This window comes from Hemiscyllium ocellatum, chromosome 12 (assembly GCF_020745735.1).
Source record: "Hemiscyllium ocellatum isolate sHemOce1 chromosome 12, sHemOce1.pat.X.cur, whole genome shotgun sequence".
NCBI lineage: Eukaryota > Metazoa > Chordata > Chondrichthyes > Orectolobiformes > Hemiscylliidae > Hemiscyllium > Hemiscyllium ocellatum.
The window spans coordinates 12491014-12512085 of record NC_083412.1 but is presented as its reverse complement, the minus strand read 5'-3'; the positions used below and the strand labels follow the sequence as shown (position 1 = coordinate 12512085).

Below are 21072 nucleotides of genomic sequence, written 5' to 3'. Positions count from 1 at the left end.
TCCTGAATCAGAAAAAAGTCATCATTCCTTCAATGTTGCTGGATCAAAATTTTGAATTCTGTCCCTAATGGCACTGTGGGTCAATCTTTAGCACTGGATTGCAGTGGGTCAATGTAACCTTCACAAGAGAAACTAGAAAAGGGCAATAAATCCCGACCCAGCCAGCAATGCCCACATTCCTTGAATTAATAAAAAAATCCAGATGTCCTTCAGCACAGGTAATGATAGTGAAGCGCATGAAGGGATCAAAACATATCGTGTCCACTAGCAAAGAAAAAAGAAAGTGCAGGGGAGGTCATCACCAATTGCAAATAACAGTCTGAAAAATGGATGGAATGTGTTGTCTTCCCTTCATAAAAAGCCCGCCTGTCATGGAAGTGCTGGATATCAAACCCACAATGAAAGAGCTTAGCAAAGCTATTGCCTCACTCACCTTGGGCAAAGCTCCAAATACTAATTTTACAATAAGAACGTGGAACATTACAGCTCAGTACAGACTCTACGGCCTTTGATGTTGCACCGATCTGTGGAACCAATCTGAAGCCCATGTATCCTACACTATTCCATTCTTGTCCACATGTTTATCCAATGACCATTTAAATGCCCTTAAAGTTGGTGAGTACTGTTGCAAGCACTACACTCTCAGTAAGGAAACTAACTCTGACATCTGTCCTACATCTATCACCCCTCAATTTAAAGCATTGTCCTCTCTTCCGAGCCATTGCCTTCCAAGGAAAAAGGATCTCTCTATCCAACCTGCCCAATAACTTAGAACATAGAACAGTACATCACAGTATAATCCCTTTGTTCCTCTATGTTGTGCTGGCCCCTACTCTAAGATTAGACCTAACCTGCATATCCTTCATTGTACTATCTTCGGTGTGCCTATTCAAGAGTCGCTTAAACATCCCTAATGTCTCTGACTCTACTGTTACTGCTGGCACCCACCACACTCTGTGTAAAGAACATACCTCTGACATTTCCCCAAACCTTCCTCCAATTACTTTAAAATTATGTCCCCTAAGACAGACATTTCTGCCCTGGGAATAAGTCTCTGGCTATCCACTCTATCTATGCCTCTCACCATTTTGTACACTGCTATCAAGTCACCTCTCATCCTCCTTCACTCCAAAGAGAAAAGCCCTAACTACCTCAACCTTTCTTCATAAATCATGCCCTCCAGTTCAGGCAGCATCCTGGTAAATCTCCTCTGCACCCTCTCCAAGGCTTCCACACTTATATTTATACAACCTAGAACTGAAACTGGTGTTTCTGCACAAACTTGTTTCTCTCTGCTTGGGGGGGGGGGCAAAAGAGGAATGGGGAGGATGTGGTGGTGGGGGTGTGGATGGGGTAGAGGGTGAGTAGATGGGGTGGGGTGGTGTGGGTCAGGTGGTGGGTGGGAGTGCTGAATGGAAAAACTGTGACCCTGTCAAAACACATAGGGGGTTGCAATACTCACAACCATTATCTCCCTGTTCATCACAAATGTGTGTGTTCAGATCTGCAAAATCTACAGTTAACATATCTCCTCTGTCCAGCAAGAATAAAAGAGACCACTTAATAAATCTCACTGAGAAAAGAGGTGATCTACTTTGGCAGATAACTGGTTGTCCACCAAAGGCTACACAATGCCATATCCTCCTACCATGATAACCTGATGGGTAAGGTCAGCTATAACAGGGCAACATTGAATCCCTTTGAAATTTGCAATGGGGTCAAATGTGGTTGTGATCTGTGATCTGACACCAACACTATTTGGCATGTTCCTTTCTATGTTGATGTCCTATGCCTTCAGATCTACACAGGCTGTCTACTCTCAAATCAGGACTGAGGGAAAGCTGCTCACATCATCAAGACATCACCGGAGATCCAAGTCCTTATCAGAAATTTACTGGTCACTGATTAGGTTGCACTAGCGTTCCATACTGACAAACACCTTCAGTAGCAACTGGACAGACTCTCTCAGGTCTGTCAAGAGTTTGGTTTAACCATCAGCACCAAGAAGGCACAGAAGATTGTCACAATGCCATGTATCAGCATGAAAAATGTATTGCTGCAGGTGCTTGATATCACACATATCTAAACTTTAGTCACCACCACTGTCAGTCAATGTTAAATTCTGCATCAACCATGAAAGCTGTAATTCTGTCCAAGTGAGACTGTGTTAAACCTGACTGAGAACTAAGTCTCCATAAACCTGTGTCCTCAGTGCACTCCTGTATAATGGCGAGACCTGGACAGTGTACACTGAGCAGGGGAAAAGGCTGCTCAGTTTTTTTTAAAATTCAGTCGCTGGTTAGGTCAGCATTAATTGTTTAAGAGTCAGCCATATTGCCATGGGTCTGGAATCACATGTTCATTTCCTTCCCTGAAGGGCATTAGTGAACCAGATGTGTTTTTCCAGCAATGGTTTCGTTTAGCACTTGATTCCAGATCAGTGGCTTTGTGCGAGGGAAATCATGTCTCACAAACCTGATTGATTTTTTTTGAAGAAGTAACAAAGAGGATTGATGAGGGCAGAGCAGTAGACTTGATAAAAATGGACTTCAGTAGGACATTCGACAAGGTTCCCCATGGGAGACTGGTGAGCAAGGTTAGATCTCATGGAATACAGGGAGAACTAGCCATTTGGATACAGAACTGGCTCAAAGGTAGAAGACAGAGGATGGTGGTGGAGGGTTGTTTTTCAGACTGGAGACCTGTGACTATTGGAGTGCCACAAGGATTGGTGCTGGTCCTCGACTTTCCATCATTCATATAAATGATTTGGATGTGAGAATAAGAGGTATAGTTAGTAAGTTTGCAGATGACACCAAAATTGGAGGTGTAGTGGACAGCGAAGAAGGTTGCCTCAGATTACTGTCTGTGTGGAATTTGCACATTCTCCCCGTGTCTGTGTGGGTTTCCTAAGGGTGCTCCAGTTTCCTCCCAGTCCAAAGATGTACAGGTTAGGTGAATTGGCCATGCTAAATTACCCATAGTGTTAGGTACATTAGTCAGAGGGAAATGGGTCTGGGTGGGTTATTCTTTGTAAGGTTGGTGTGGACTGGTTGAGCCGAAGGGCCTGTTCCACATTGTATGGAATCTAATTACAATGGGATCTTGATCAGATGGGCCAATGGGCTGAGGAGTGTCAGATGGAGTGTAATTCAGCTAAATGTGAGCCCAGAACTAGAGGGCATAGGTTTAGGGTGAGAGGGGAAAGATATAAAAGAGACCTAAGGGGCAATGTTTTCATTCAGAGGGTGGTACGTGTATGGAATGAGCTGTCAAAGGAAGTGGTGGAGGCTGGTACAATTGCAACATTTAAGAGGCATTTGGATGGGTATATGAATAGGAAGGGTTTGGAGGGATATGGGCCGGGTGCTGGCAGGTGGGACTAGATTAGTTGGGATATCTGGTTGGCATGGACGGGTTGGACGGAAGGGTCTGTTTCTGTGGTGTACATCTCTATTAATTAAAATTCCACTATTTGCTATCGTAGGATTTGAACCCATGTCCCGAGAACATTTAGCTGGTTCTCTAGATTAACAATCAAGTGATAAGGCAGAAGTGGGTACTGCAGATGCTGGAGATTAGAGTGAAGATTAGAATGGTGCTGGAAAAGCACAGCAGGTCAGGCAGCATTGGAGGAGCAGAAGAATCAACATTTCGGGCAAAAGCCCTTCATCAGGAATGAGAATCAAGTGATAATACCACCAGGTCATCACTATTTCAGTGTATCCTCATCATCCCTTGGCAGGAAAAGGTCACGAGTTCAGATCCTGCACCTTGCTAATTTTATCGGCAAACATTTGTTACTAAGCCAACGATGTCTGTACTGACTTGGTCATGTTCATCAGACAAGATGACAGCTGTACACCCAAAACCAAATGTTCACTAGGTCATAACCTCCTCCAGGGCATCCATATCTCTGCTCCAAGGATAAATGTAAATGAGATATGACGACTGCAGAGATTGACACTGCCAAGCAAGTGACAGTCGCTGTCACTGGACGCTGAAGGAGGATGTTGGAAGAACAAATGAGAAAAACACAGTGCCTGAGGAGAGGGCCTAGAGGAAAGAGAGGCCAGCAAATTGTGCAGCTCACTGTCTTCCTCTGCAGCAAATTCAACCGAACCTCTACGCCAGAGTGGGGCTTCTCAGCCACAACCAGATAATGCTTCCCATAGATCCGATCACCACAGCACTAACCATTATCTTATGAGACAGAAGCTACCACCACCACTTTCAAAACTAGTTAAATAGAAGGTGACAACAACTTTGCAAAGGGCAGGAGCAGATTGATTTCTTGCCTGTGTCCATTTCTGAGCACCTAGTTTTGCTCAGTGCAGAGATTCATGCATGACACTTGATAGAGTTCCTGATAATTTAAACAACTGCCAAAACGTGTATAAAGAAAACTTTTTGGGAGTATGCTGTAACTGGGATGCTACAGTCAATTCAGAACCACAAAGGGTTAATGTTTTGCTTTAATCTGTTACCTGTTTCAGGTCGACATTAAAGTAGATACCAACGATTTGAGGATTGATACCTTTCGAGCTAAAGGAGCAGGGGGACAGCATGTGAATACAACAGACAGCGCAGTGAGAATTGTTCATATTCCAACAAGTGAGTGACTGTCCACTTTACTTCTTTTAAGTGCACATGTTTATCTGTGTAACAATATGTGTTTACTCAGGTAACAAAGTGCCACTAATGTTACTGTCACTAGTGCCATTGACTTTTGGACGTTTTAACTATTCTCCCACACTGAGGTAGTGATGGGTAGGATACAGTCTTGGAATAAGGGGTTGGTTATTAAGGACTTAGGTGAGGAGGTGCTTATTCATCAAGGGGGAGATGAATCTGTGGAATTCACCATCTCAGAGGCCTTTGGAAACTCAAGTGTGTTCAAGATTTGCAGAGGGATAGTGCAGAGGAGTAGCGTTGACGTACAGCAGATTATCCATGATCCCATTACAAAATGGAGTGACCTATTCCTCCTATTATTCATGTTAAGGGATCAGATATTGGAGGTAGATGTTAACGTGTGTGAGACGTTCTGGTTTATGTTGAAATTCAGGCAGCAGTCTATTGACTCATTGCTCATGATATTTGGTGGTGGGTGAGGCTGCAACTATCTGAGAATCCCACTGAATTTAAACAGAAGGACCACATCCACACTTCCTGTTTCCATTTCTGGGCTGATTGGGTGCAGCCAGGAGGGGAGACCAGCAGCAGGAAACCACAACTGAGGACTATCGGTAAGGTTCCTGGGTTATCAGGAAGATCTACGATGTTGGGGGGCTTGGGAGATATCAGTTGAGTTAGGCTGGGCTAGGCAGCAAGACAAGACTATCCACAAGGGGCTGGGCTGATGTCAGAGAAGTAGACCAAGAAAGAGTACTCCTCCATCTCCTGAATTGGGAAGTTCTGTAAAGAACACTGGACTTGCGGAGCCTGCAGCACCCACTTCCTGTGGCACCTTTCCCAAGCCCTGGAATACCTGAACCGCAGCGGTTAAATTCCAGTTGGTTTCCCATTTGCACAGTGGAAGTCTGGTACACACTCAGTTGCCATTTTTTTTTCAACCCATCAGCGCTTCTGCTAGTGTTGGGCAGAGGGCTAGGGAAGCTCGACATTGAGGCTGTTAGCATGGTTCATGTTCAGCTGAGAACAAGCAGCTGAGCAAGGCAGAGGAAAGACAGCTGGCTTTGGCAGGTCTACGGAATAGTCATTAAATGGGGAAGATGATAATGAGAACATAGAACATTACAGCGCAGTACAGGCCCTTCAGCCCTCGATGTTGCACCAATGTCAGAATGTCAGTAAACCACCAAAGTTAGATTTTTTAAGAGTGCCTGTTACTCTCTGTTCCCAGCAATCTGCAAGACAAACTGTTTATACGAGGCCTCTGCTTACTGCGAGCAAGTTGGAGTTGGACATAAGCAAACATCCTGTGGTCCACCTCAGATTACAAGGATAACCTGGTGTTAGACACATGATGTGCCTGTTATGACATGCCAATCCTGAACATACTCAGTGATCCATACCATTACAGTGCCAAAGGGGATATGAAATTTGTAATGCTCCTGAAAAATGTGTTGTTTATGATATCCAAATTGTCATTAATTTCAGTGTGACCTTTCTAGGTTTAACAGTAGAATGCCAACAGCACCGATCACAGTTGGAGAACAGGAAGCTTGCCATGCGTATATTGGAAGCAAAACTATATCAGCAGGTTGCAGAGAGAGGGCTGGAGCAGAGGCAGAGTACTCGGAAATTACAGGTTAGTTCCTAAGGAACACAGTTCAGTCTCATCAACCAAATCATCAGTGGATGGCAGGTTTTGGATGAGTCCAGTTTCTTGAAATCTGACACTCTGGATTCACTCGAGTAATTACCTCAAGTTTCTGATTGTACTGCTTAAGAGAGTACAAACTGCTGGAGGGATAGCTTTTAACTTGGTCATTGGCTTTGCTGTGACTTGTCCTGTGTCTGAGGTCAAACCTCAGTTGGAGTATTGTGTCTAGTTCTGCCGCCACACTATAGAAAGAATGTGAATGCATTGGAAAGAGTGCTGAAGAGGTCAGTTCCAAGGATGAGAAATTTCAATCGTGAGGATACATTGGAAAGGTTGTGACTGGGATTTAGGTTTCCAAAAATATCGAGGGGGCTGCAAAGAGTCAATAGGGAGAAACTGTTCCCACTCGTTAAAAGGATTGAGACTGAGAGGGCCCAGATTTAAAGTTATTTGCAAAAGAAACGAGCATTTTCTTGCTATATATGGTTCAAATCTGGAATGTGCTGCCAGGAGGTGGTGTGGAGGCAGTTTCAATTGAGGCATTCAAGAGGGCGTTGGATATTGTTTCTATTAAAACAATGTGTAAGGCTGTGGAAAAACGGTAGGAGATTGACATTAAATCATAATGCTCATTGGAGAGCCTGGAGGTCAATCAGCCTCCTTTTTCACCATAACACCTGTTGTATTGATGGTGCAGGGATTTTGAAGTATCTCAAAGCATTCCCAATACAGGCTTATAGCTCAGCAAGTATAGCCTAGTTTGAGAACATGCTCGGCTTGGACTGGTTGTTTCGAAGGGACTGTTTCCACATCACAATGCTGTCACTTTAAGAGGGATTATTTTGTCCTGATTGTTTTTATTTAAAGAGAGTTTGTGAGGGCAGAGGCACCAAGCTGTCTCTAAGAAAATAAACAATTTGTGAGGCTTTGGGGTTATTTTTAAAGTTGGAACTATGGTAGCAGCCTGGGTGGAGCCAGGCTCAAAACAAAACTTTCTAGTTTTTTATAAGTTTTTAGGTTTAGTTTTGAGCAGAAGCCTTGGGTGTCTCAAAAAGTTGGAAGCTTCAGTGAAGTCTCCTAGCTGCTACTTTCTCTCAATTTTCTCTGTTTTTCCTTCTCGACTGGAAAACTGTATTTGAGGATCTGTGTAAGAATTTGCCTTTTTGCTGAGGGGTGTGTTCTTGGGATCTTACTATATTGAAACAATTAATTAGTAAGAGGTATTCTATCTATTATTTAGCTGTTTTCTAATAGTTGTTATTTTAAATTCTTTTGTTTGTATTTTTATAATAGTGTTTAAATAAATTGTATTTTGCTTGATGTCAGGTTGTTTGGCCAGTCGCATTGCATGTGGGACATGTATTTCACATTTACCTTTAAAATAAGACAATGTTAGGGTCTAGGCTCCTTCTTAAAATATACTGAGGGGGAAATCTGGTCCATAATACACGCTGTATGACTCTACAATTACTTTGATCAAATGAAATGAATCTTTCAGCTGGGAGATTTACTTGAACTGTGTTTTCACTATAGGTTGGAACAAGAGCACAATCAGAGAGAATTCGAACGTATAACTTCACCCAAGACAGGGTGACTGACCACCGGATTAACTACGTTATCAGAGACATTAAGGTGAGGGAGTGGTCATTAAAGCTTGTTTAAAATTGTTCAGGAAATAAATGTTTATTCCGACAGATTTTAAGTTAGAGGCCCCATATGAGATTTCTAGTCTTATCCTGTGCTGTCTTTCATCCATCCTTTAATTCGGAGTACGTGACACAATCTTACCCCACAGTTTCATTCTCTGCTGTCCTCACTGTCTGTTCACATTTTGATGTTGTCCATTTGTGTCTATCTCTGGTCTTCCTCGTGCAGATATTCCAGAGTGTTTTGTCTTGCAGAACCTCTTTTTCCAAATGGCTTGATTATATGTCCAAATTATTTGAGCTTTCTTGATATCACTACCTCAAGTAAGTTCCTCTCACCAGCGGCTTTGTTCATTTAGTTGGCTGTCCATAAAAAAAATGTAATAGGAGTCCTTTCAAATACCTAGTTTGTTGCCCCCTCATTTCAAACACTCGTTTGGTTTAATCACTCTTTTGGATTGGTCTGACCTACAGAACTATGAATTCTGTCTGCAGACAAAATTTTGAGTCTCCAGTTCCAGACTGAGTGCTGTTGTTTAATTGTTTAACTTGAACAATTTTAAACAAGATCCCGTAAACCATCGACTGAATTATCAGTAGCAGCATTTAACAAAGGGGTTCTTCAACACAGTTTTCAGTTACTTCAAATAGCACCATGTCCTGTGGCTTACACTTCTGTTCTGTTTTAGGAGCTTCTGAATGGTGGGAGACAACTGAATGAATTGATTAATAAGCTTCTGGAGGCAGCAGAAAACGAAGCTGTTCTGGAACTTATAGAAACTAGAAATAAATGAATTACTGATGCGAGGTAAAGCTAAAATAATTGTAGAATGAAATATTTGAAAGAAACAATGCAAACTAATGTATGATTTTCTAAAAGCAACCTCTTCGTATTAAAATTCAACTTCTGGCTATGTTGAGTTGTAAATTGTGGATGCTGTCATTTAGTTGAATCAATTAAAACCAGGCAGCAAGTCTGTTTGCAGTGTCCCGGTTCCTTTGACACGAGTTTCCTGGGAAGGATGCAGGAAGGAATACTTCAGTGACATTTACACTGACCCAGTACTTTGTATAAAAGTTAGAAATACCACATTTTCAAAAGTGACATGAAATATTACAACTGGAACATCAATGATGATCTAAAAGTGTATGTAATTATTCAAGCAGTTTTAAATGCCTTTCCATCTGAAACAATAGAAAAGTACCGTGTCCTCAGACTTCATTGTGTATCAAACAATGAAATAGCAGACTCAACAAAAAGGGACTAAATTAAGGGATTGAAGGAAAAAGATTTTGCAGGGATTTAGGGCTAATTGGATAGCTCTTCAAAACAGCCAGCATTGTTCTTCTATTCTACAATGTATGAATTGAAACGTAGAAACATAGCTAAGGGGGGTAATTCATTTGAAGCCTCAAGCCTGCTCCATTAATCAAGCATAATACCCTAATCCTACTCCCCCCCCCCCCCCCAATCACTGGATCCCTTCAGCCACAGTCTACCTCTTCCTTGCAAAACAAAAGACTTTGGCCTCAACTACTTTCTGTTGTGGTGAATTCCACAGGCTCACCATTGATGAGGAGAAATTTCTTCACCCAGACACAGTCCTTTAAACTGTGACCCCTGGTTCTAGACACCCTCACTATTGGGAGTGTCCTTTTCTGCATCTAATCTGTTCGAATTTTATAGGTTTCTGTGAAATTCTTCCCCCTGCCCCACACAATTCTTCTAAACTCCAGTGAATACAATTCTAACTGACTCAACCTCTCCTCATACATCAGTCCTGCCACTCCAGGAGTGCCAACTTCATCAGACCCATTTGAATCAAAGACCTCTTGCACCTTCTTCCATTGGGCAGAAGATTATAAAAGTTTGGATACATGTGCAAACAGTTTCAAGAATACCCTCTTCCCGCTGTTACCAGACTTTTGAATAGACCTCAACTGTTAATAGTACAGAGAGAAAACAACTTCTGCATTCTGTTGTTACCCTGATACACTTGTAAGGCAAGACAACACTTTCACTGTACCTCAATACACGTGCCAGTAATAAATTTAAGTACGGTGGCTCAGTGGTTAGCACTGCTGCCTCACAGCACCAGGGACCCAGTTTGATTCCAGCCTTGGATGACTGTCTGTGTGGAGTTTGCACATTCTCTGCGTGGATTACCTCCCATAGTCCAAAGATGTGCCGGTTAGGTGAACTGGCCATACTAAATTAGGTACATTAGTCAGAGGGAAATGGGACTAGGTGGGTTACTCTTCAGAGGGTCGGTTTGGACTGGTTGGGCCGAAGGGCCTGTTTCCACATTGCAGTGAATCTAATCTAATTTTTTCCAACCTTTGTTATGCCTTAAAGCCTGAAACCTAGATTTTTCAATTGAAAGAGAACAGTTTTGAGTATTTTACCATGTTGATGAAAGGTGCTGTACAAATGCAAGCTGTATATTTATTAAATACTCATGAGGTTAGAGGTATGGGGAAATGATGATAGCCTATTTATCATAAAAGCTGTTAAATGGCATTATCATATTACATGACAGTGTTGTAGAAAAACAATTGCTGGAAAAGGAAAGCAATTTGCAGGGCTTGATAAAGAAGGACGTTTGCTACTTAAAGCTTCCATTAAAAGGAACCACTGTTGGCCATTTTCTCATCACAAACACATGTATCCAAAGTCAGTTAAATATAAGTGCATTCAAACCACCACAATCAAATCTTATTTTCAAACTGTAGCTTTTCCTTAACTCGTACCCCAAAAGCCAGGATTAACTAACTCTTGAGTTGAATCATACACCCACAGGCCAGTAGCTAGCTGTCATACCATAAAGAAGATAAATACAATAGTTTTAGAACTAGATAATGAACCAGTCTATTATTACCTCCATGTTCACATGCACAGAGTAAATTGCAAAGAATTTGGGGCTGGAAGGCAGCGCATCATTTTTCGTCACAATTTTACAGCCATACATATAGATAATATTATTGTCTGTGAATAATAGACCTGGATATTGCAAACATTGAAGGCAGCAATGCCCATTTAAAATTGATGTGGAGGAGCTGATGTTGGACTGGGGAGGACAAAGTTAAAAATCACAACACCAGGTTATAGTCCAACAGCTTTATTTGGAACCACTAGCTTTCAGAGCGCTGCTCCTTCACCAGGTGGTTGTGGAGAATAAGACCATAAGACACAGAATTTATAGCAAAAGATTGCAGTGTCATACAACTGAAATTTTATATTGAACAAACGTGGATTGTTAAGTCTTCCATCTTTCAGAATGTTTCCATTCATAAATAAGTCTGGGATTTACATTATTAAAGTCACCTTCTCGAGATTAAGTTAAAGTTTTATAGCAAAAGGTGACATCTCTGCACAGACAAAGCATCAAAAGGTGTGAAGTTAAACTCAGTCTGTGTCCCAATCTTGTCAGACTGGTTTTATTTCTGAAGTGGAATTTACTAAATATTTGCAGAATTACATTAGCAGATACACAAAATAGAAATGTATCTGCAAATGTAATTCTGCAAATATTTAGTAAATTCCACTTCAGAAATAAAACCAGTCTGACTCAAGATTGGGACACAGACTGAGTTTAACCTCACACCTTTTGATGCTTTGTCTGTGCAGAGATGTCACCTTTTGCTATAAAACTTTAAGTTAATCTCGAGAAGGTGACTTAAATAAGTTCTGGGATTTACATTATTAATGAATGGAAACATTCTGAAAGATGGAAGACTTAATAACAATCCACGTTTGTTCAATATATCATTTCAGTTGCAGGACACTAATCTTTTGCTATAAATTCTGTGTCTTACGGTCTTATTCTCCACAGCCACCTGATGAAGGAGCAGCGCTCTGAAAGCTAATGCTTCCAAATAAAGTTGTTGGACTATAACCTGGTGTTGTGTGATTTTTAACATTTTAAAATTAGAACAGTTTATATCCAAGTAAGTTCCAAGTAAATAATTTCAATACTTGGACAAATGCAAAAGATAGTGTTTATTGAAAATATTACAAAAAAAGCAAAATTCTGAGTGTGGGTTAGCCATCTATCACGTAAACAATTTTACAGAATATAAAAACGTTGTGGCATGTCTTGCAAAACATTTGCTCCCTAATCTGTACTTTAAATATACTGCACATTACTAATATGTATTTTCACTCAAGTTATTTAACTCTCCAGTGAAACCTATGAAGGCTAGTGATGATTTTGTAAACCAGAGATTGTTTCTATCTTGTGGAGTGAGGGAGGATGCTTTCAGGAAACAGGCCTTTAAATCAGTTCACAAAGTTTAGTTCATTTACTGGTAATCAAAAGGCAAAAATGATTTATTTTAAACCCACTTGTCCAAAATGCTGACAGGATCACGTGCACAGAAAGAGGTCATATCTTCTGCTTCCATGTCTGTTCAGATAAATAAATGGAAATGACACTAAAATCAAATAGTGTTTAAATGTGTTGGGCCAGAAGGTAGTATTTCTAAACATCTAGAAAATTCCTTTTGTTCACTGTAATAGTTAACAAAAATATTTAAAAAGCCAGTTTGGAACATCACTTATTCCATTTGTCCAAATTTGAACATCAAGGTTTAGCAGAGGGGTGATTATGGTTTATTAGTAATGTCACTCAACTGATAAAGTAGAGGCCAAGGATAATGTTTTGGATGTGGAATCAAATCTCAGCATGACAGCTGAAAGTAGAGAAGGAAATTTGCCATCCTGCCCAGGCCAAGCCTACATATGAGGATAAAAAGTGAGGTCTGCAGATGCTGGAGATCACAGTTGAAAATGTGTTGCTGGTTAAAGCACAGCAGGTTAGTCAGCATCCAAGGAATAGGAAATTCAACGTTTCGGGCATAAGCCCTTCATCATTCCTGATGAAGGGCTTATGCCCGAAACGTCGAATTTCCTATTCCTTGGATGCTGCCTAACCTGCTGTGCTTTAACCAGCAACACATTTTCAACAAGACTACATATGACTCCAGCAACGTGGTGGACTTTTATTTGCCCTCTGCAATGATTACTCTTGAACTGAGTGGCTTGCTCAGTGAAGGACAGCTAGCAAATGCTGGCATTTTCAGTAACACCTACATCCCAAGATTAAGACAAGAATGAATGACAAAAATAAAAATCAACAGGTCAATCAATTGATTCAGCTATTTAATTCAAATTACCATAGAATTCAACTTTCTTTTTAAAGCATGGACGTGGCCTCGTCAGTTCTTTTATTCAAAAGAAGGGAGGTATCAATTCAGTTTCAATCCCACACAAATTTTTGAAGCTTTTTTTTCCAATGGCACAGAATGTAGTGACTGGAGAAATCCCTACTTTTGGTGACCAGCCTCACAGAATGTCACCCAGAAGCTAACTGAAGAGTTCTAAAACATTTTTTAAAAAATGTCTAGCAACTGATATCGCTGTTCTTTGTTCTTCCATCAATTTCAGAAATTTTTAAAATTTCAAATGGTCCAGGAAAGTTAGCAGAAATTAAATTACATGTGATAAGCTTCAAAGATCAAAGGGTTATCTCAGAGGACAGTGCAGACCTGAGAGAGTCAGCAGCGGGGGGGGGGATTAATTCTGAAGTGTCCTTGTGAAAAACAAATAGTGACACAACAGGCTTCTCCTGTGCCCTGATTATCCACATTTCATTACTTAGAACTTTATCTTTTGTTGTACTTCATGCAGCCCGGCTTAGAAGGACCAGCACCATTATCACTGGCCATCATTTACATTGTTACTTGCAGCAAAACAAAATAAAACAAATAGATAAATTTATACAGAAATACACGAAAAGATTTTCAAATGTGATAAATTTCTCAAGCATGTGAACACTACCAAAGTTTTAACGACCAGCTTTACAGAAGAATTCACATTGACGTTAGGGTATATGAAACACAACTACTCAACCCACCAAGTCTGCTTTCTTCCAATATGCACCATCATGAAGCTGCCAAGTTACTTAACCTCATTAAAGAGATGGCAAATAAACCAGAGGAAACTTGCAGGATAAAACTTTGGATTTCTTCGTGCTCTCAGAAATAAAAAGTTCTCCTTCAATAAGCCAGAGCTGGCAGTTCCTGTAGGCGAGTGCAGAACAATGTCACTCTGTCTCTTCAAATCAGCCAGTTGAAATTGCCTATTTAATTACCATCACTTCAGCAACTTCCAAACTACAATATATCTTCTGAGTTTTTTTTTAAAGATTTCACGAAGCAGTATAGCAGCTAAAAGACTGAACTCTCCACTGTTGCTAAGAAGAATACTGAATCTATTTAAACTACCCTAATCATTTCTTTAAAAAGTGAGGCCTACGTGCAGAAGGATAGAACAGAAAAAAAAAGTATATCTGCCAATGAGGGGAAAGATATTTTCAAAGCAACTTTTATTTTTTTCAGTTCCTCCAAAGACTTTAACACATACTGCAAAATATAACTGTCTATATTTGTCCAAAACTACCATATCTGCAACAATCAGAAAAAAAATACTAGTTTTCTTTTATGACTTTTGATTCGTCTCATTAATGGCCATTTAAGACGGCGCTCGTGAGTTTCCCAATTGGCCATTGATATGAGACACTCTGTTCTCTGCTGGTGCCAAGTGGCCATTTCGCTGTATTCTTTCAACTCGGAGACCTTCTGGTGGCTGCCAGTCATCATCTGAAAATGAACTCGAGCTCCCCGACTCAGAGTCAATATCACTGGAGCCTTCGAAATCCCAGTCTGCACTCGACTCACTGCGCACATCATCCTCCTCACTAATAAAACTTTGGCCCGGCTCCAGGCACGAAGGATATAGACGTGCTGAAAGACATATGAAGTCACTGTCATAGTGCAGCAGTCCCAACATGGTACCAACATTGACCCACTGATCCCCAGTTGTATCATACTGATGAACTGTCACCCTGTTCTTCTTCCACTGTGGAACAGTGGTGGTGATGAGAAGCAGTTTATTCCCGTGACACACAATTTGAAAGTTGTGGATGTTGGCGTCAATCGGGATATCGCTAATCCTTCGCCATTCTCCCTTGGAGGGGTTATAAACCTTGATAACTGGAATGTCACATATGCAATAGATTTCATCATTGAAAACACACGCCTCCTGGAACTCGCTCCGTTTGAGAGAGGCACAGTTCAGCCACTGATTCCTTTCTGGCACATAGCACAACATTCTCTTGTTATTAACAGCGTACAAACAGTCTCCAACTGTGATCAGTTCAAACAAGTGCAATGCATGAGGCAGGGGTGTCACAAATATCCACTGATTTCTCTGAATACTGTAACACTCAACCTCCTTAATTTTCAGGCCTGTAGATGGATCACGACCACCAAGGATGTAAATATATCCATTGAGATAAGCAACATCCATCCTCTCTCTTGCCAGCAGCCGCTCGGCCAGTTGTTGCCAGCTGTTCTGAACTGCATTGTACACCCAAAGCTGCTTGGTCGGCTGTGCTGCCAAAAAGACATCGTTGTCTGGTGAAACACAAACAGCCAGTGAACTGATGGACTTGGTAAGTGCAGGACTAGTCAAAGGTGAAGCCATTGTATAAATGTCACCAGAGTAGGGATCATAACAGAGGAAAGGTTCCTTCCGATGGCCAAAGAATATAACCATTTCCTTAGCACTGAATCCAATCCTCTTGGAAGAGTTTTGTATCGTCATGGGCACATCAGCCCCCTGGGATGCAGAAATGTCTTCTATGATGGAGCAGAGAGGCTTGTTTTTGATAAAGAGCTGAGATTTAAGATCATCAAGGTACATTCTGTCCTTCTCAGTGAAATGATGCCACCGGACACACTTAAGTACATCCACTGCATGTGCAGCACGTTCACTGGAATTTGCTTTAATCCACTGAATTGCAGCCATACACACTTTCCTCTCGTTGTCCACATCCAGCGTGTCCAAACTGAGGATTTCTTTTATCTGCTCAGGTGACAGCTCACACAATTCCTCCATCCTGCATAGATGTTGCAAGTTGCGTGCAATGAAAGCACGTGCCTTCTCTTTCAGTTCCACATTATCAAAGGCATCTGCAAACTAAGACACAGAATAGTTGAGTCGGACAAGCACTTCTCATGTAAGGAACTGTATGGGTAGACAGTTTTGAAATTGCTGTGATAAATACATGATACAACCTAACAAGTACTTTTTTGAACAGTAGTCACTGCTGTCACATAGGTGTGTCACTGGCACACAGCAAGGGTTCACAATGATAGAAATAATTTACGGTGGAGTTGGTAATTTGATGGAAAGATTAGAATAGATTACTTACAGTGTGGAAACAGGCCCTTCGGCCCAACAAGACCACACCGACCCGCCGAAGCGCAACCCACCCAGACCCCTATATTTACTCCTTACCTAACACTACGGGTAATTTAGCATGACCAATTCACCTGACCCGCACATCTTCGGATTGTGGGAGGAAACTGGAGCACCCGGAGGAAACCCACGCAGACACGGGGAGAACGTGCAAACTCCACACAGTCAGGTGGCAGAATTCTTCAGTACAGAGGGTCTTGGATATCCCAGCACATGAAATCATACACCACTACTGGGCAGGTACAGGAAGTGATTAGTAAGGCAAAGAGACTGGTCATTATTTCAAGGTGAATGGAATATTTAGATGTGCCTCTCCCGCCCACACCTTGCCACGCCCCCTCGACCTCCTTGACCATCCCTTGCCCCGCCCCCTCCTCTCCACGCCTCACCTGTGCCCCGCCCCCTCCTCTCCACGCCTCACCTGTGCCCCGCCCCCCTCCTCTCCACGCCTCACCTGTGCCCCGCCCCCTCCTCTCCACGCCTCACCTGTGCCCCGCCCCCTCCTCTCCACACCTCACCTGTGCCCCGCCCCCTCCTCTCCACGCCTCACCTGTGCCCCGCCCCCTCCTCTCCACGCCTCACCTGTGCCCCGCCCCCTCCTCTCCACGCCTCACCTGTGCCCCGCCCCCTCCTCTCCACGCCTCACCTGTGCCCCGCCCCCTCCTCTCCACGCCTCACCTGTGCCCCGCCCCCTCCCCTCCACGCCTCACCTGTGCCCCGCCCCCTCCCCTCCACGCCTCACCTGTGCCCCGCCCCCCTCCTCTCCACGCCTCACCTGTGCCCCGCCCCCCTCCTCTCCACGCCTCACCTGTGCCCCGCCCCCCTCCTCTCCACGCCTCACCTGTGCCCCGCCCCCCTCCTCTCCACGCCTCACCTGTGCCCCGCCCCCTCCTCTCCACGCCTCACCTGTGCCCCGCCCCCTCCTCTCCACGCCTCACCTGTGCCCCGCCCCCCTCCCCTCCACGCCTCACCTGTGCCCCGCCCCCCTCCTCTCCACGCCTCACCTGTGCCCCGCCCCCTCCTCTCCACGCCTCACCTGTGCCCCGCCCCCTCCTCTCCACGCCTCACCTGTGCCCCGCCCCCTCCTCTCCACGCCTCACCTGTGCCCCGCCCCCTCCTCTCCACGCCTCACCTGTGCCCCGCCCCCCTCCTCTCCACGCCTCACCTGTGCCCCGCCCCCCTCCTCTCCACGCCTCACCTGTGCCCCGCCCCCCTCCTCTCCACGCCTCACCTGTGCCCCGCCCCCCTCCTCTCCACGCCTCACCTGTGCCCCGCCCTCCTCCTCTCCACGCCTCACCTGTGCCCCGCCCCCTCCTCTCCACGCCTCACCTGTGCCCCGCCCCCTCCTCTCCACGCCTCACCTGTGCCCCGCCCCCCTCCTCTCCACGCCTCACCTGTGCCCCGCCCCCCTCCTCTCCACGCCTCACCTGTGCCCCGCCCCCTCCTCTCCACGCCTCACCTGTGCCCCGCCCCCCTCCTCTCCACGCCTCACCTGTGCCCCGCCCCCCTCCTCTCCACGCCTCACCTGTGCCCCGCCCCCTTCCACATGCCCCTCTCCCTCCTCACCCCTCACCTTTGCCCCCTCACCTTGAAGATGCCGGTGCAATTGTAGAGGTCCAGCCTGCGGGCCATGAAGGCGGCGCACGCCTGCCGGACATACTCGAGCTGCAGCATGTTGGCGGCGACGTAGAGTTTCTGGACGCTGGCCTCGGAGACGGTGACCCGGCCGGTGTAGCAGTAATCAATGATCAGGGCCATGGAGTCCGAGTCCACCTCGTGGATGGTGATTCTCTGCTGTTTACTCTCGAACAGGCCGCCGGTGAACATGCTCCTGAAATACGGGCTGGCGGCGGCCAGGACATTGCGGTTACACAGGAAGCGGCTGCCGCTCTCCACCTCCAAGGTCACATCCACCAGCAGCCGGGCGTCATAGAAGGATTTAAGCTCCCGGAGTAAGGCCCGGGCGTGCGCCGCGTCCTCCAGCAACTCCGGTCCTGACAGGCCGCTCACCGCCGCCATCTTGACCCTGTCCCTGCCGCCGCTACCCGGCAGACCCCGCCCCAGCGCATCGGCCACTGCCATTGGCTGACACCGCCGGGTAAGACGCGCTCTCGTCACCACCATTGGCTGACTCTGCCCGATAAAACCAGCCAGTGTCGCTCCCATTGGCTGGCTCTGTCAGCAAGCTCCGCCCTGTCGCCTCCATTGGTCCACAATGCCAGGGTTGTCCCTCCTCCATTGGCTAACACCGCCAGGTAATTCCCGCCCTTCTCACACCATTGGCTGACGTTGCCCGATAAAACCAGCCAGTGTCGCTCCCATTGGCTGACTCTGTCAGCAAGCTCCGCCCCATCACCTCCATTGGTCGACAATGCCAGGATTGTCCCACCCCTCCAGCCCCATTGGCTAACACCGCCAGGTAATTCCGGCCCTTCTCATACCATTGGCCGAAGCTGCCATGTAATCCCCGCCTCCCTCTCTCCCATTGGCTAACATTGCCAGGTAATCTCCGTCATTCAAACTCCCATTGGCTGCCACGTGAAAGGTAATCCCGCTCCTTTCAGCCCCATTGGCTGATGCTGACAGGTAACCCCGCCTCCATGGGCTCGCATGCGCCCCCTCATTTCCAGTGGTCGACATTCCTGAAGAAGGGCTAGTGCCTGAAAGGTCGATTCTCCTGTTCCTTGGATGCTGCCTGATCTGCTGCGCTTTTCCAGCAACAACTGATCTCCAGCATCTGCAGTCCCCACTTACTGAAAGTTTAAATTAGAGTGGTGCTGGAAAGGCACAGCAGGTCAGGCAGCATCCGAGGAGGAGGAAAATAGACCTTTTGGGCATGAGCCTTTCATCAGGAATAGAGGCAGAGAGCCTGCAGAGTGGAGAGATAAGCTCAGGGAGTGTGGGGGTGGGGAGGAAGTAGCATAGAGTACAATGGGTGAGTGGGGGAGGGGATGAAGGTGATAGGTCAGGGAGGAGAGGGTGGAGTGGATAGGTGGAAAAGGAGACAGGCAGGTAGGACAAGTCCGGACAAGTCATGGGGACAGTGCTGAGCTGGAAGTTTGAAACTAGGGTGAGGTGGGGGAAGGGGAAATGAGGAAACTGTTGAAGTCCACATTGATGCCCTGGGGTTGAAGTGTTCCGAGGCAGAAGATGAGGCGTTCTTCCTCCAAGCGTCTGGTGGTGAGGGAGCGGCAGTGAAGGAGGCCCAGGACCTCCATGTCCTCGGCAGAGTGGGAGGGGGAGTTGAAATGCTGGGCCACGGGGCGGTGTGGTTGATTGGTGCGGGTGTCCCGGAGATGTTCCCTAAAGCGCTCTGCGAGGAGGCGAGCAGTCTCCCCAATGTAGAGGAGACCGCATCGGGAGCAACGGATACAATAAATGACATTGGTGGATATGCCACGTAAACCCCACCCTATCCTTTCCATTGGTTGACATGGACGGGTAAATGAAAGCCAGAAGTGCTGGAGAAAGCCCTCCAGTCTGGCAGTATTTGTGGACAGAGACTCTATTTCTACCAAGCCAGGCAGCTCCTGAAGTGATGAGAAAACCTGTAAATGTCTCAGCGATGGGAAAATGTGACGGGTTTGACGTAGGAGAAACTAGAGAAAAGATCAAAAGGGCAGGTATCAGAGTAAAATAATTGACAATCAGAAACTCTACGTCACCACCAGGACCTATGTGACTACACAAAGCAATGCAGTTTATTTAGAGGAGAAGAGTGGAGTTGAGAAAAAAAAGTTCAATGAGAGAACAAGTTCAGCCAGGCAAAAAATAGATGGTGGTGGATGGGGAATGGTTGGACCTCTGTTCAATGTAGAAATGGAAAACTTTCAGACCATTCTTGTGTCAGTACCATTTGTGAGTCCTCAGAAGGTGAAGCGGTCTGGACAACATCAGGCCTGGCCAGATAAGTGGCAAGTAACAGGTCTGTCATTAGAATGCCAGGCAATGACCATCTCCACCAAGAGACAACCTAACCATTGCCCCTTGACAGTTAATGGCGTTACTCATGCTGAATTACCAACGATCAGCATTCAGAAACTGAACTGGACCAGCTATGACTATATGAATGGCCAGAGGCTGGGAATTATGCAATATGTTACTACCCTCCTTTCTTATCAATGCCTAGCTGATGCACAGTATAACTATATGCAAATGTAATCAAACAACTTACCAAACTTTCCCCAACACCAGCTTCTAATCCTGTGATATCTACCACCTAGAAGGAAAATACCAGCAGATGCATGGAACACATTCACATGGAAATTCCCTTGAATCAATGCTGCATTCTGACTTGGAACTATATTACTGTCACTTGGCCGTAATCCTAGAATCGTCTCCCTAATAGCACTATGGATGTAGTTACCCCTCTGTACTGCAGCAGTTCAAGAAAGTGATACTCCACTACCTTCTCAAGGGCAATTACGGATGGACAATAAATGCTGGCCTAGCCAATGATGTTCTCATCCCATAAGAACAAACAGGCGTTTTTGTAAAGTTTTACAAGTTCAAAGACAAGTGGTTAAACACGGTAGCAATTTGAAGGAGAGCATCCACCAAAAGGCATTCTACTTGCTTTTCTCTTTCAAGGTACAGTCATAGAGAAGGAACCCACCACTCATGTCATTCATTTATTGGAGGCAAAGTATTTAATCATTAAGTCATAGAGTCATACAGCACAGAAACAGACTTTTCAGTCCGATCCGTCCATGCTAACCATAATCCCAAGCTAAATTAATTCCATCTGCCTGCGTGTGGCCCGTATACCTCCAAACATTTCTTGATCATGTACTTTTAAATGTATTTGTACCTGC

General features: G+C 44.9%; 2 protein-coding genes across 5 annotated transcripts in view; one reads left to right on the top strand and one right to left on the bottom strand.

The window, feature by feature from the left end:
• The window catches only part of mtrf1 (mitochondrial translational release factor 1), a 29144-nt gene extending 20295 nt beyond the window's left edge, over positions 1–8849 (top strand). For all 4 annotated transcript variants that reach the window (XM_060832893.1, XM_060832895.1, XM_060832897.1 and 1 more), the window contains 4 exons: positions 4497–4614; positions 6138–6274; positions 7823–7921; positions 8625–8849. In XM_060832893.1, coding sequence (XP_060688876.1) covers positions 4497–4614; positions 6138–6274; positions 7823–7921; positions 8625–8729 — 459 coding nt within the window. In that variant the 3' untranslated portion in view covers positions 8730–8849. The remainder of the gene's footprint in view (positions 1–4496; positions 4615–6137; positions 6275–7822; positions 7922–8624) is intronic.
• A 4234-nt stretch (positions 8850–13083) lies between these two features.
• On the bottom strand, positions 13084–18310 carry kbtbd7 (kelch repeat and BTB (POZ) domain containing 7). Its single transcript, XM_060832892.1, has 2 exons — positions 17846–18310; positions 13084–15976 (listed from the first exon to the last, which is right to left on the bottom strand). Exons 1-2 carry the CDS (start codon positions 18275–18277, stop codon positions 14468–14470), a joined length of 1941 nt encoding a protein of 646 aa, XP_060688875.1. The 5' UTR covers positions 18278–18310; the 3' UTR covers positions 13084–14467.
• Positions 18311–21072: the final 2762 nt, after the last annotated feature.

Excerpts from the sequence above, each read along its gene's own strand:
- kbtbd7 (XM_060832892.1), bottom strand. The coding sequence starts at position 18,277 with ATGGCGGCGGTGAGCGGCCTGTCAGGACCGGAGTTGCTGGAGGACGCG. Across the intron at positions 15,977-17,845 it reads ATTGCACCGGCATCTTCAAG|TTTGCAGATGCCTTTGATAA; the intron begins GTGAGGGGGCAA and ends TCTGTGTCTTAG.